Source organism: Pseudophryne corroboree, chromosome 6 (assembly GCF_028390025.1).
Source record: "Pseudophryne corroboree isolate aPseCor3 chromosome 6, aPseCor3.hap2, whole genome shotgun sequence".
Classification (NCBI taxonomy): domain Eukaryota; kingdom Metazoa; phylum Chordata; class Amphibia; order Anura; family Myobatrachidae; genus Pseudophryne; species Pseudophryne corroboree.
Window position 1 is genome coordinate 404114062 of NC_086449.1, and position 16597 is coordinate 404130658.

A 16597-nucleotide genomic window follows, 5' to 3' on the forward strand; every position below is an offset into this window, starting at 1 on the left:
GGCTAAAGACAGAGAGTGGGAGTCGTGTTGAGGGAGACCATTATTAAGATCATCTTAATAATTATTTTTGCTCAGTATTCACTACTGAAGGAGAGGGGAAGAGGCCAGAATTAAGTTGCAATTATATTCAGAAAAATGAAAAGGAAACAAGTACATTTACAGAGGAGAAGGTCCTAACAGAACTCTCAAAACTGAAAGTGGATAAATCAATAGGGCCAGATGGGACACATCCAAGAATACTAAAAATGCTTAAAGAGGTGCTGGTAGCACCATTAACAGAATTATTCAACCAGTCACTAACTACAGGAGTCATTCCAGAGGACTGGAAAGGACAAACGTAGTCCCACTGCACAACAGTGGAAGCAAGGAAAATGCTAACAAATATGGACTAGTAAGCCTTATATCAGTAGTAGGGAAACTGATGGAAAAAAAAGAGTTGGAGAATATGCAGCAATTTACAGGATCACAAACAGCATGTATTTACTGGAGGGAGATCATATCAAACAAATCTTTTTGACTGGGTTACAAAAGTAATAGATCGATGGGGCGGGGGGCAGATGTAGCTTGTCTAGACTTTAGAAAGGGTTGTGACACCATCCCACATTGCAGACTGTTAAATTAACTTGATAGCTTGGGATTGGATTTGAATATGGTTGAATGGATAAGATCTTGGTTGCAGGATAGAAAATGAAGAGTTGTAGTAAATGGAGTGCATTCACAGGAGGGAAAGTGTATGAGTTGAGTGCCCCAGGGATTTGTACTTAGAGCAGTGCTTTTCAATATCTTTATTGGTAACATTGCAAATGGTATTGAAGGTAAAGTATACCGTTTTGCAGATGACACAAAGTTATTCAACAGGGTAGACACACCATGAGTGGTAAAACAAATGGTTGATGATCTAGGTAGACTAGAGGAATTTTCAAGAGCATGGCAACTAAAATTTAATGACACATAAAAATGCTAAATTATGCACTTGAGTCTCACAAATCCAAAGGCTAAATATAGTGTTAACGACACTATAAAAGAAACTACGGAGGAGAAAAGGAATCTAGGTGTCACTCTTTCAGGGGACGTAAAGGCAGGTAAGCAATGTACCAAATCAATGAGGAAGGCAAGTCAGATGCTTGGTTGCATAGGGAGCGGAATCAGCAGCAGAAAGAAAGAAGCAATAATGCCACTGTATAGGTCATTGGTACGGCCTCATCTAGAATATTGTTCAGTTCTGGAGGCCATAGCTCCAGAAGGATAGTAATACACTTGAGATTGTACAAAGAAGGGAAACTAAATTGGTGCATGGTCTACATCAAAAAATGTACCTGGAAAGATTCTAATACGTATAGTTTGGAGAAGGGAAAGGGGAGACATGATTAAAACTTTCAAATATATCAAGGGTTTTAACAAGGTGCACGAGGGAACCATTTTTCAAAATAAGAGAAGAATTAGACTACAAGGACATGCACTGGAACTGGAGGGAGATAGGTTCAGGGGAAATTTTAGGAAAAATTATTTTACAGAAAGGGTAGTGGACAAGTGGGAATAGCCTTCCTTCAGAGATTGCAAAGACTAATACAGTAGAGCAATTTAGCCATGTTTGGGACAGGCATAAGGATATCCTTACAAAGAAATAAGGATTAAATAGGGTTTGACATAACAATATTGTTAAAAAAGGGGCAGACTAGATGGGCCAAATGGTTCTTATATGCTGTCCATTTGTATGTTTATATGAAAAAACAAACACAATAACCCAATGCTAAATGATGAAAGTAGGGAGTTCTCACCACCAGCCTGTCAAAATTGGCCATCCCATGTACTAATACAGGGTTCTAAACAGTATTATTTTCAATGCTGTGCAGAAATGGTTGAGCAGTCAGTAATCATTAAAAATGTTTTTGGGACTTCAGGTATAAAACGTGTATTTAAAATTTTGCTTCCCTCTTATAAAATAAAAAAGCTTTAGGCTGGTGGTGTTTCTGGCTGCAGCAGTTTATAAACAATGACATTGTTGCTGTATAAAGCTAGGTACACACTAGGCAATAATTGCTTTTCGTGGAAGGGACAGTCACAAGATCGTGATGACAGATGTCTCGTTTGAATCAGAAGTTCCCTGGCAACAGCAGTCGGAGGAGGAGGGGAAGAGCCCCCTCCTTTGGCCAAACAGCCTCCGCCTTCATTACAGCTTGCAGTGACGGGCTGGTGTACTATATACTATGGTTTATATAAGTCACTTACAGTTATTGTTGCTGCGGGTCCCGATACAATGCACCGACTGCACCACTGTTAGTTCTGGCTCTGGGGGAGATGCCAATCCCTGGGCTACTTAATTATTTCTGCAGTTTTGGGGTCTTCTCTGGTGATAAATTATGAACTTTTACTCCCCCATTATCTGGCTTTTGAAAATGTCCATAGTGTAGTAACTGTAGGAAGTAGCGCTTAATGACATTGTGTCAAATCTTGATGTTCTCAAGCCATGTCACCTCCTAACTCCCAGCGATATCATCTTTTAAGGAGGGATTTAAGTTAGTTTCTTCCTTCAGTAGAACTAATTTGAATGGGCTAAGCCATTTGGGATGTTCTCTTCCAGTTAAAAAAAAAAAAAAAAAAAAAAAAAAGTAATCAGAACACAGGTTTTTTCAGTTGTTTTTTTTATAGAGGGTTCTTTCCAAATCCTTGATTTCTGAATGATGAAAAAAACAACAACTTGTAACAATACCAAAATTACAAATGCATATACCTTAGATATAATAAGGTATCTGAAATAAAATAACAAATCTAATGAGTACTTTTTTAAAACCCACATTAATGTTAAGGGGGGTATCCAGTTAGTCCACGTCTTATTGTCTATTTGAGGGCTATCCTATTAGCCCTGTTGAGCCGTGGCTTATGAGGGATTTATTTCCACTTGCCCCAGGCAGGCGAAACCAAATCCCCGGAAACAGCCCCAATTTCATTCGAAAATGGGGCTGCTTCTACAGAAAACACACAGGTTTAATTGAACCTGTGTATTTTGTGAGAATTTTTTTTTAAATTTTTTTTTTTTTTTTTTTTTTTTACAGTCGACCAAATTAGATAGCCTGTAAAAAAAAATACAGATGAATCATCGGGAGAAATCATGAAAAGCACCCGTTTTTCGCACCTGTTGTTTCTTCACAGGTAATTAGATACCCTTTTACTGCTTCTTGACTATCTTACCAAATTAGTGTAATACTAATGGAAACCCATCAAAATCATTGGTTTGTTTTTTGCGCACGCTTATCCCATAAACTTTACATGGGATATTTGCTGCTCCGCAACACCCGTACCATTACTCCAATCTCATTTTCCTCTTTAACTGGCACATCTACATGGTAAGACCTTTATTTTGATACCTCAACCATAAGTCTTGCAGTAAAAAACCTTATTGAATTAATATATAGGTCTTGTAAACGCATATAACTCACATGAAATGAAATTATGTAAATATGCAGAGAAGCCAAAGATCATTAAAATACTGTATATGCTAATATGCTACAGACAGTGGGTTTTTATAATACACGTACTACCTAAGTGGTCTCTAATTTCCCTTCTTCTAAATCACAGAACTGTAATAGCCAAAGTTTGGAGGAAGTTTCTAGGTAACTAGTATCCCTCTTTTCCAAGCACCCCCGTAGTACTCATAGAGCATAACTATCCTAAGATGAATTTTCATTTAACATAAAAAAATAAGATTTTACTTACCGGTAAATCTATTTCTCGTAGTCCGTAGTGGATGCTGGGGACTCCGTAAGGACCATGGGGAATAGACTGGCTCCGCAGGAGACAGGGCACTTTAAGAAAGAATTAGGACTACTGGTGTGCACTGGCTCCTCCCTCTATGTCCCTCCTCCAGACCTCAGTTAAGGAAACTGTGCCCGGAAGAGCTGACAGTACAAGGAAAGGATTTTGGAATCCAGGGTAAAACTCATACCAGCCACACCAATCACACCGTATAACTCGTGATAAACTTAACAGTATGAACAACAACAGAGCATCAGACAAACCTGATGCAACCATAACATAACCCTTATTTAAGCAATAACTATATACAAGTATTGCAGAAGAAGTCCGCACTTGGGACGGGCGCCCAGCATCCACTACGGACTACGAGAAATAGATTTACCGGTAAGTAAAATCTTATTTTCTCTAACGTCCTAGTGGATGCTGGGGACTCCGTAAGGACCATGGGGATTATACCAAAGTACCCAAACGGGCGGGAGAGTGCGGATGACTCTGCAGCACCGAATGAGCAAACTCAAGGTCCTCCTCAGCCAGGGTATCAAACTTGTAGAACTTTGCAAAGGTGTTTGAACCCGACCAAGTAGCTGCTCGGCAAAGCTGTAATGCCGAGACCCCTCGGGCAGCCGCCCAAGAAGAGCCCACCTTCCTTGTGGAATGGGCTTTTACTGATTTTGGATGCGGCAATCCAGCCGCAGAATGAGCCTGCTGAATCGTGTTACAGATCCAGCGAGCAATAGTCTGCTTTGAAGCAGGAGCACCCAGCTTGTTGGATGCATACATGGTAAACAGCGAGTCAGTTTTCCTGACTCCAGCCGTTCTGGCTACATAAATCTTCAAAGCCCTGACTACATCTAGTAACTTGGAATCCTCCAAGTCACGAGTAGCCGCAGGCACCACAATAGGTTGGTTCAAATGAAAGGATGACACCACCTTCGGCAGAAATTGCGGACGAGTCCGTAACTCTGCCCTGTCCATATGGAAAACCAGATAGGGGCTTTTACATGACAAAGCCGCCAATTCAGACACACGCCTAGCCGAAGCTAAGGCCAATAGCATGACCACTTTCCACGTGAGATATTTTAACTCCACGGTCTTAAGTGGCTCAAACCAGTGAGATTTCAGGAAACTCAACACCACGTTAAGATCCCAAGGTGCCACTGGTGGCACAAAAGGGGGCTGAATATGCAGCATTCCCTTTACAAACGTCTGAACTTCAGGAAGAGAAGCCAGTTCCTTTTGAAAGGAAATCTGGACCTTAATGGACCCCAATTTTTAGCCCAATGTCACTCCCGCCTGTAGGAAGTGAAGGAAACGGCCCAGTTGGAATTCCTCTGTAGGGGCCTTCCTGGCCTCACACCAAGCAACATATTTTCGCCATGTACGGTGATAATGTTTTGCTGTCACGTCCTTCCTAGCCTTTATCAGCGTAGGAATAACCTCATCCGGAATGCCTTTTTCCGCTAGGATTCGGCGTTCAACCGCCATGCCGTCAAACGCAGCCGCGGTAACTCTTGGAACAGACAGGGCCCCTGTTGCAACAGATCCTGTCTGAGAGGCAGAGGCCATGGGTTCTCTGTGAGCATTTCTAGCAGTTCCGGATACCAAGCCCTTCTTGGCCAATCCGGAACAATGAGTATTGTTCTCACTCCTCTTTTTCTTACGATTCTCAGCACCTTGTGTATGAGAGGAAGAGGAGGAAACACATAAACCGACTGGAACACCCACGGTGTCACTAGTGCGTCCACAGCTATCGCCTGAGGGTCTCTTGACCTGGCGCAATACCTTTTGTAGCTTTTTGTTGAGGCGGGATGCCATCATGTCCACCTGTGGCAGTTCCCATCGATTTGTAATCTGTGTGAAGACTTCTTGATGAAGTCCCCACTCTCCCAGGTGGAGGTCGTGCCTGCTGAGGAAGTCTGCTTCCCAGTTGTCCACTCCCGGAATGAACACTGCTGACAGTGCTTACACGTGATTCTCCGCCCAGCGAAGAATTCTGGTGGCTTCTGCAATTGCCACCCTGCTTCTTGTGCCGCCCTGGTGGTTTACATGAGCCACTGCGGTGATGTTGTCTGACTGAATCAGCACCGGTTGGTTGCGAAGCAGAGGCTCCGCTTGACTCAGGGCGTTGTATATGGCCCTTAGTTCCAGGATATTGATGTGCAGACAAGTCTCTTGACTTGACCACAGCCCCTGGAAGTTTCTTCCCTGAGTGACTGCCCCCCACCCTCGGAGGCTTGCATCCGTGGTCACCAGGACCCAGTCCTGTATGCCGAACCTGCGGCCTTCGTGAAGGTGAGCACTCTGTAGCCACCACAGAAGAGACACCCTGGCCCTCGGGGATAGGGTGATCAGCCGATGCATCTGAAGATGTGATCCGGACCACTTGTCCAACAGATCCCACTGAAAGGTCCTCGCATGGAACCTGCTGAAGGGAATGGCTTCGTATGATGCCACCATCTTTCCCAGGACTCGCGTGCATAGATGCACCGACACCTGTTTTGGTTTTAAGAGGTCTCTGACCAGAGTCACAAGCTCCTGGGCCTTCTCCTCCGGGAGAAACACCTTCTTCTGGTCTGTGTCCAGAATCATGCCCAGGAAGGGCAGACTCGTCGTAGGAATCAGCTGCGACTTTGGAATATTCAGAATCCAGCCGTGCTGTTGTAACACCTCCCGAGAGTGTGCTACGCTGATCAGCAACTGCTCTCTGGACCTCGCCTTTATGAGGAGATCGTCTAAGTATGGGATAATTGTAACTCCTTGCTTTCGCAGAAGCACCATCATTTCTGCCATTACCTTGGTAAATATTCTCGGTGCCGTGGACAGACCAAACGGCAACGTCTGGAATTGGTAATGACAGTCCTGTACCACAAATCTGAGGTACTCCTGATGAGGTGGATAAATGGGGACATGCAGGTAAGCATCCTTTATGTTCAGAGACACCATAAAATCCCCCTCTTCCAGGCTTGCAATGACCGCCCTGAGCGATTCCATCTTGAACTTGAACCTTTTCAGGTAAATGTTCAGGGATTTTAAATTCAATATGGGTCTGACCGAACCGTCCGGTTTCGGAACCACAAACATTGTGGAATAGTAACCCCTTCCCTGTTGAGGGAGGGGAACCTTTACCACCACCTGCTGGAGATATAATTTGTGAATTGCTGCTAACACTACTTCCCTTTCTATGGGGGAAGCTGGCAGGGCCGATTTGAGGTAACGGTGAGGGGGCATCACTTCAAATTCCAGTTTGTATCCCTGAGACACAATCTGTATAGCCCAGGGATCCACCCGTGAGCGAACCCACTGGTGGCTGAAATTTCGGAGATGCGCCCCCACCGCTCCTGGCTCCACCTGTGGAGCCCCAGCGTCATGCGGTGGATTTAGTGGAAGCTGGGGAGGACTTCTGTTCCTGGGAACTAGCTGTATTGTGCAGCTTCTTTCCTCTACCCCTGCCTCTGGCAAGAAAGGACGCACCCCTGACTTTCTTGCCTCTTTGTGATCGAAAGGACTGCATTTGGTAATACGGTGCTTTCTTAGGTTGTGAGGGAATATATGGCAAAAAATTTGACTTCCCAGCCGTAGCTGTGGAAACTAGGTCCGAGAGACCGTCCCCAAACAATTCCTCACCCTTATAAGGTAAACCTCCATGTGCTTTTTTGAGTCGGCATCACCTGTCCATTGCTGAGTCCACAGGACCCTTCTGGCAGAAATTGACATTGCATTTATTCTAGAGCCCAGTAGGCAAATGTCTCTCTGGGCATCCCTCATGTATAGGACAGCGTCTTTTATATGCCCCAGGGTCAGCAATATAGTATCCTTGTCCAAGGTATCAAGCTCCTCAGACAGAATATCTGTCCATGCTGCTACAGCACTATACATCCAGGCCGACGCAATTGCCGGCCTTAGTAGGGTACCTGAATGTGTATAAACGGACTTCAGGATACCTTCCTGCTTTCTATCCGCAGGATCTTTTAGGGCGTCCGTATCCTGTGACGGCAGGGCTACCTTCTTAGATAAGCGTGTCAAAGCTTTGTCTACCCTAGGGGAGGATTCCCAGCGTAACCTGTCCGTTGGCTGGAAAGGATACGCCATAAGTAACCGTTTGGAAATCTGCATTTTCCTATCAGGAGAATCCCAAGCTTTTTCACATAACTCATTTAAATCATGTGAAGGGGGAAAAGTCACTTCTTGCCTTTTCTCCCCAAACATATAAACCCTCTTGGCAGGGACAGGATTTTCCTCTGAGATGTGCAATACATCCTTCATTGCTATGATCATGTAGTGGATGGCTTTAGCCATTTTAGGCTGCAACTTTGCATCATCGCCATCGACACTGGAGTCAGAATCCGTGTCGATATCCGTGTCAACAATTTGGGATAGTGGGCGCTTCTGAGACCCTGACGGCCTCTGCGCTGTAGGATCAGGCATGGGTTGGGACCCTAACTGTCCCAAGGCATCAGCTTTATCCAACCTTTTAGGCAAGGAGTTTACATTATCATTTAACACCTTCCACATATCTATCCAATCAGGTGTCGGCGCCGTCGGCGGAGACACCACATTCATCTGCACCTGCTCTGCTTCCCCATAGCCTTCCTCGTCAAGCATGTCGACACAAGCGTACCGACACACCACACACACAGGGGATGCTCTATTTGAGGACAGAACCCCCACTAGGCCTTTTGGAGAGACAGAGAGAGAGTATGCCAGCACACACCCCAGCGCTATATGACCCAGGAATTACACAGTAACTTAGTGTTTACCCAGTAGCTTCTGTATATACTGATATTGCGCTAAATTTATGTGCCCCCCTCTCTTTTTACCCTCTTTCTACCGTGAGTCTGCAGGGGAGAGCCTGGGGAGCTTCCTCTCAGCGGAGCTGTGGAGAGAAAATGGCGCTGGTGAGTGCTGAGGAAGAAGTCCCGCCCCCTCAGCGGTGGGCTTCTGTCCAGCGATTTTGTGTAAAATAATGGCGGGGGCTCATGCATATATACAGTGCCCAACTGTATATATGCCCTTTTATGCCAAGAGGTACTTAATTGCTGCCCAGGGCGCCCCCCCGTGCGCCCTGCACCCTACAGTGACCGGAGTGTGTGGGTTTGATGTGGGAGCAATGGCGCACAGCTGCAGTGCTGTGCGCTACCTCATATGAAGACTGGAGTCTTCTGCCGCCGCTTTTGACGTCTTCTTGCTTCACACGCCGGCTTCTGGCTCTGCGAGGGGGACGGCGGCGCGGCTCCGGGATCGGACGACCAAGGGGTGCGTTCCTGTGTTCGATCCCTCTGGAGCTAATGGTGTCCAGTAGCCTAAGAAGCATGACCTATCCGCAGTTAGTAGGTCTGCTTCTCTCCCCTCAGTCCCACGTAGCAGAGAGCCTGTTGCCAGCAAATCTCTCTGAAAATAAAAAATCCTAACAAAATACTTTCTTATTAGCTAGCTCAGGAGAGCTCACTAAAGTGCACTCAGCTCGGCCGGGCACAGATTCTAACTGAGGTCTGGAGGAGGGGCATAGAGGGAGGAGCCAGTGCACACCAGTAGTCCTAATTCTTTCTTAAAGTGCCCTGTCTCCTGCGGAGCCCGTCTATTCCCCATGGTCCTTACGGAGTCCCCAGCATCCACTAGGACGTTAGAGAAATGCTAATTAATTCTATAAAAAATAAATAAACACAAACTATTGCCCTTCCCATATACATGCAACACTGATAAGTGGAATCCACTCAGCAGTCTTAGGCTGGGTACACATTAAAAAGATAAAGCGGTAGACTCACCGTTGCACTGACAGAGCAGCTGATTAGGTATGTCAAAGTCAGAAAAATATCCCCATACACACTGCCATATTTGCACCGCACACTGGTCTGCGCTGCGCATGCGTACGCTCTCCCGTGAAGGCGCATACCCGCAATAGCGTGCACCCGCGGGCGCACGGTATGCGTATTTACGGTAGAGTTTATGTAGTCGTAGCGTGCGACTCATTCGTTACATATTTTCACAATTAATGTAGTTTGTAGATCATGGTCCCTTTGATAGATTCTGAAAGTTTGGTTAATATAGAATGTCCCTGAGCAGAGGAATCCCTCTTTGTATTGTACGAAGGGTCTAACAGGAATTATACAGCAGTGTTTGGTACCCATCGGAAGAGCATTTAATTAGCAATATTCCGGTGTTGGTTTGGAGCGTATTAATCGCTCGTGCGAATAGTTATGGACATAAGAAGTTTATGTCCATTTCTATTATTTACTCATACTCAGGTATGCGGCGGGAAACCTAGTTTCCCACCCACCTGAGCTGTTTGAAATCGTCACAGCCCACCTGTATGAATCAACCTATGACCTTTTGTTATGATGCAGGGCCGAATTCCTTCGTCCAATGGACAATGGGATTGTAGGGACTATGAGATTGCATTGTGTGTGGGGCATAAATAGGCAGGCCGACCATATCCAACTTCACTCTCTCATCAACGGTTTTCTTGCTGATAATCGGGAGCTGGATATCGAGGCGCATGCGATCATACCCTTTGTGCGTAAGTTTCTCTCCGTAATCATTGTCTTACTGTGAGCCAATTTCTCTCATCTCTCTCCATTTCTCTCTCTCCATTCTCTTTTCTCTCACATCTCCCCTAGACTAGTATTGTATTGTATTAGATAGTATTGTATTTTGGTTAGGAAGTCTCTGTTATATTGTAGTGTATCATTTGTACTGTTATTCTCTTTTACAAGTATATTAGATATAATACAGTTAATAGGCTTTGGACCCTAAACCAGTATCTGTGTATTTTCTATAGTTTTAAGTGTTCACTTGAGCGTCGGTGACGCTCAAGCAGCTTTGTAGTTAGTTAGGTTACACAAGGTTGCACATACACCCTGTATTCACATTAAGGTATTCTGTGTATTTCATTGATAAAAGGTTTAGACATAAAGGTATAGCGTTGTGAGCGTCTGCGCCGCTGGTGATCTCCTCGTGGTCTCGAGCGTACGTTACGCCATTGCGAATCATTACTCTAGACATAACCAATAACGTGTTGTCCTGTAATCTCTGGGCCGTGAGCGAACGTGACGCTTGAGCGTCTCGCCTACGGCTGAGCGATCGTTACGCAACTAGCGTACCCTTACGGTACTTCTTAAGTAAACAGCGTACAGTATTCTTAGACTTCATTAAGGGTTATTTATACGACAAAAGAATTTAGCATTGTCAGGTAAGTTATACACGGGTGTAGTAGGGTATGCCGGCGGCCGGGCTCCCGGCGGCCAGCATACCGCCGCCAGAATCCCTACCGCCGGCATACCGACAGCTGGGCAAGCGCAAATGAGCCCATTGCGGGCTCGCTACGCTCGCCATGCTGCAGGCACGGTGGCACGCCACGCTATTTAATCTCCTTCCAGGGGGGTCGTGGAACCCCAAGAGGTAGAAAAAGTATTGATATGCCGGCTGTCGTGATTTTTGCGCCGGGTTCCCGACAGCCGGCAAACTGAAGACCACCCGTTATACACACTTACCAATCGGTCTCTCGAGATGTCACAACTGGGGATGCATTTAAGTGTGCCTACCCAGGTGTGATGTCAGTGTCAATGGTCCCTGCAGCCATCGACGGGCGGTCGGTCACCCATACACACATATAGATGCACTGATATAGCTATCGGACATAACCGCATCGGCTATGCTGCATGGCCAATCTGATATATCTGTAAAAGACATACAGACATATCCAGTGTACACACACAAAGATCCTTAGGCCATATATCGCACATCAGTATGACAAACGATATATCGATCAGTGTGTACCCAGCATAAGAGGTCACAACATGGCATTCTCAGTCTGGTTTAGATGTTTCTGTTGAATGTATGTTTCCTAGTAGTGACGTTTATCCAGCTTTACACCTAGCTTGTCCAGCTTTTAGTGCACTAGGCAGCTATAAGCGGCTATTAATCCTAATCTTAATGTGAATGTGCAGTTGTTGCTTTAAAATTAACCTCTATCAAAAAATTCTTCAATGTCTAAACTGTGAAAGAATTTTTTTTTATCATGAGCACAAAGCTAATTTTAAAGTTAATTTCAACCAGTAACACAATATTTCATATTTATAAAGACAAGGAATACGACATAACAGATTGGTTTGCCTATCTTTAACTACTATCTCAGTTTGTGTTTATTTTTTTGTCTTATTTATTATGACTGTTGCGTGTGTATCATTATCATCTATTACTATTTTTAACAACTATAGCAATTTTTTTAAATTTGGATGTTTAATCTAGTTCTAAATCTTCGTTAGGGTAAATCAGGATTATTAAAAGGATTAGAAGGATTATCAACCAGCTGCATAACAGAATCTCTTGAGTTCACCACCCTGTGAAACTAAAAACAGATTAGCATGTTCTGGTTATAAAGTCAACGATCAGGAACATGTTACTTATGGACAATATTATCCACGCATCTGCCTGTCTGTAAATGATATTTATTCCAGCCAGTTGTGCGAAAGCATTGGTAATTACACCAACATGGTCCTGTAACTAACAATTGCTGCAATTGCTTTTTTTTTTTTTAAATCTGTACTATGAAAAAAGACCATTAGATTTTGAAAAGTTGTGGTATCTCTAATAATTCAATATTGTTATAAAGTTTATTCCCCTTCATTTGTACACAATTTGGATTGTTTTTCAAAATCATTTATGAGTCTAAGTATTATCTACATTTTATTGCATCTCTGTAAAGCTTTTAACATGTAGTGAGACGATTGATGTGTTTTGATCAAACACATCAATCGAGCGCAAATGAGCCCCTTGCGGGCTCGCTGCGCTCGCCACGCTACGGGCACGGTGGCGCGCTACGCGCGCCACACTATTTTATTCTCCCTCTATGGGGGTCGTGGACCCCCACGAGGGAAAATAAGTGTCGGTATGCCGGCTGTCGGGCTCCCGGCGCCGGTATACTGAGCGCCGGGAGCCCGACCGCCGGCAAACAGAAGACCACCCGTTTTGATCACATTGCAATACATAAATAGGTAAACAGGTGTGTACTGGACTACAGAATGTTTAGGTGATGGCGCTCTGCAGCCAATTTCTTTCCTCATTTTTCCTTGTGTCTAGTGACACATCCTGCTGAATTGAATGAAAAATATATAATAAAATATAATTTTAAAAAACCCATGAAATAAGATCTTTTAAGTTTATTAAAACCATCCATTCCTAAGATCCATATGCGTAAAGTATGGAAATTAGAAAACTGAAGAAAAAAAAACGTAATAAAAGCATTTGTGCAGCTTCCTTACCAATACTGTACATAAAATAAGCAGAGAGCACAACAAAATAAATCAATAGGAGGGTTTGGAAATCATCATTTATTCATTAACTGTTATTTATGTAGCACACACATCTTTCAGCGCTTTACAGAGAATATTTGTCATTCACATCAGTCCCTGCCCCAGTGGAGCTCAGAATTTATATTTTCTATCACATGGACGCACATTTAGACTAGGGTTTATTTTGTGTCAGAAGCAAATTAGCTTGCAAGTAACTTTTTGGAGAGTGAGCAGAAACCCACATAAAGAAAGGAAAATAAATACATAGAAGTTCCATACCGATGGTGCCTTGGTCAGGAAAACCTATCCTCAGGGCAGCTCTACAGCATCCATCTTTGAAATGTGTTGGATAGGATCCTTCTTCCCCACTTTGCAGTTATTGTTATTGTGGGGCTTACTTTGAAGCCACTTTTTTCAGGGAACATTCATTTTTCACCGGAGTCTTGCCATCGTCACTGATGGCACTCATGGCGGCCTGAGACGTTGTGTGCTGTGTGTCCACTGCTCCATTCTCTGTGGATTTACTAGCCAACTTCCCTGCCTACTTCTGGGTACACTGAATTCTGCAGGACAGTGGTGGCAGCAGTGTGATGTTTAAAAATTAAAACCTGGCAACTGTATCACACATAATATAACTGCAAACATTATTAGTATTATGTGTGATACAGTTGCCAGATTTTAATTTTTGAGCCTTTGTGATAGTGTAGGACCTGCAAGAAGATGGGGTACCTTGGCGAGTGGTTTGCAGGATTCCGTGCATTGGCCAATTCACTAACTAAACCCCCATAATTTATTTATTGATGATGTGAGGATAAGTGAGCTTGCTATGGTGAGTGCTGAACTTTCTGTTTGTATGTATTTGGGTAGGTGGCTATGGGCTGCATGCACCCCACCATATGAGTGGTGAGTGCACACATTGCACCCCGCTTCTGGGGTGACGAGTGCTGTGGTTTTCTAGATTTTTTTAAAATATATATACTTTATTAAGTTGGTGGCACAGTGGAAATATAATTGGTGGGGCCGTGGGTGAAAAAAAACTTAATTGGTGGGGCAGTGGGAGAAATAATGACTGAGACGCTGAGCGGCGACTGAGAGGCGTGCGGCTCCTGTCAGTGGCTCAGCTAGAATGGATCCGCTGCTGAGAAGAGCCACTGCTGGGAAGGAGGAGCAATGTCGCATCATGAGCATTGCTCACCGTGGCTTCGTACACATATGCAGTGATGAGCGATGTCACAAGTGTGAATGCTGATTATTTTACAGGACAGAAAGCTATACCTTATTTCACCAAAGTTCAGGCCGCTGTATTTAACCTTTCACCTTTGTACTGTTTACACACCTTACGTACACAAGATCGTACCGTGTACGCACTCTGCGTACCTACCCCGAACGGGCGTAGTAACTACACAGTTTGCGTACACAGACCTACACGCAGTTAGCACAATGCAGCAGCCCGAGTGGCTGTAAATACACTTTAAACCTTAGCAAGGAAATGGGACACGACACCAATTGTATTTCAAAACTATGTTGAGGTCCAACCCACCAACAGTTATTTTACTAGCAGGGGGTTACAAGAATAATACAATACAATAAGAGAAAAAGGCTACAGTCAATGGTACATACGTTTGTTCGCCTGCGCTTCCCGGTCCGGTCCTCAATCATCAAGGTAGATGATCTTCAGAGATTGTGTGTGACCGGGCCTGCAGCTGTCTTTTTTATACATTTGTCCAAAACCTAACACAATGGAAACTGTAATCTCTTTGTCTATTGGACACTGGGATGGTCATTTACAGTACAGGAGAGGTCATACTGTAGGTCGGTTTGAATAGGTGGGCGATGTCTGGTCCAGGTGCACTTGCAGATGTTCTCCACTGGGTTCCCGCCGAATATCAGGAGTACAGTAAATACAGTTGATATTAATATTCTGCTCCTGCGCATAACTATTTGCAGGAGCGTGCAATCTTCTGCAAAATAACACCGGAATATTGCTCTTAAAATACCCACAGCAGGATACCAAACACCACCTTAGTTCTGTCCCCTCCTATCCTGTAAAGGTGAATCCCTTTGTTATTATACCCTTTAAGCAAGTGTAACTCGCTGGTGTGGTGCATGAAGACTATGTGAAAATTGTGCACTATGTGGATTAAATATGTGATGTGTTTTTATGGCTTTTCCGTGCGATTACAAATACTACCGTAATTACTCATACCACGCGCTAATACGCAGGACAGCGGGAGCGATCATACGCAACCTGCGAGTATGCGCACGCACGGCAAAACAAGTAAGCGCAGGGAGGCAATCTGTGTGTAGTTTGTACGTGATGTGTGCTGAAATATTTGCGACTTCGACACAAGTGACATTGCTCAAATTGAGCATGCTGCACGGCCAACCGCCGACCTCCAATCAACGAGCGCTGGTGCGTGCATTGTTGATAGGTAGGGCCATACACACTAGACGATGTGAACGATATATCGTTCACTATCGGCGATATCGGCCAGAATAGTCGTCTAGTGTGTATGGCCCTTTAGAAAATGTGATAGAGATTGTAAGAAAGTATAATGGTAATCCGTGATCATAACTACATTTCTCATCCTCTTTGGCTGTTCTTGTGTCCCCTGGGAAAGTTAGTAGTCTTATGTATTTTTAAATGCTTGAGTCAAATATGTGTGGATAATCTCCGATCGCTGTCTGAATACACTGAAGAGGCGACAGGCAGCCCACGATCCTGTGCTCATTGAGTATGGGTAGAATTTGCAGCTAGCTTGTGGTCTGTAAATGTAGCATACGCGATAACTGTGTCACTTAGGACGAGACCAGGGGGACCACAACCTTTTTGGTTGGGGAAGGGGGGATATAATTTTCATTTTGGCGCCCCTATATCGCTGAATGTTGCACCATCAGTGGCAGCTGGACTTACCCTCCACACCACCTACCTGATGAAATCTACTGTATCTATATAGATAATATCCATCTCTGTATACATTCGCACACATTTATGTTAAAAAAAAAAAAAGGCATAGAGGACACTATAGGGAATGCATATAATGGTGTATTAGAAGAGAAATGTAACATTGAGGGGCCCATTTACTGTTTATTAAGGTTTAGACCCGATAAGCAGAATTTCTTATTGCCACTATTCAGGCAATAAGAAATTAATTTCTGCCAAGATGTATTAAAATCACATCCAGGAACAGGCGCTCCAATAAGAGCATATTCCAGCAATGTGTAAGCTACAGTGATCAGATTGCATCAAGGATTGCTTTACTTTATGCTGTGGACCTACTGCGCATGCGCGGTCATTAGATAGCACATGCACCAGTATCTGTTACTGGGGAGGGATCTGGACAATCTTTCTCCCAGTAATTGTTTGATATGTAGCCCATAGTCTACAATGCCTAACACCATCAATATTGCAGTCTTTGATATCTGCTGCAAAACCCCTGTAATACTTTCAGGGGATACTTACATTTTAATGGCATCCCGATTTGTGGGGTGATTTCCCACAAAATGTGTATAATAAATATACCCCAAATACATATCTGTAACATGTGAGTGACTTT

General features: G+C 44.2%; 1 protein-coding gene across 3 annotated transcripts in view; it reads left to right on the forward strand.

The window, feature by feature from the left end:
• Positions 1–16597, forward strand: part of CAMK1D (calcium/calmodulin dependent protein kinase ID) — a 571288-nt gene that overhangs the window by 198110 nt on the left and 356581 nt on the right. Inside the window, exon 1 of one of the 3 annotated variants that reach the window (XM_063926884.1) lies at positions 3095–3150. The exons of the other annotated variants lie outside the window; for them this stretch is intronic. Coding sequence (XP_063782954.1) covers positions 3110–3150 — 41 coding nt within the window. The 5' untranslated portion in view covers positions 3095–3109. Of the gene's footprint in view, positions 1–3094; positions 3151–16597 lie in introns of those variants that run through there. 3 annotated transcript variants of the gene reach the window in all.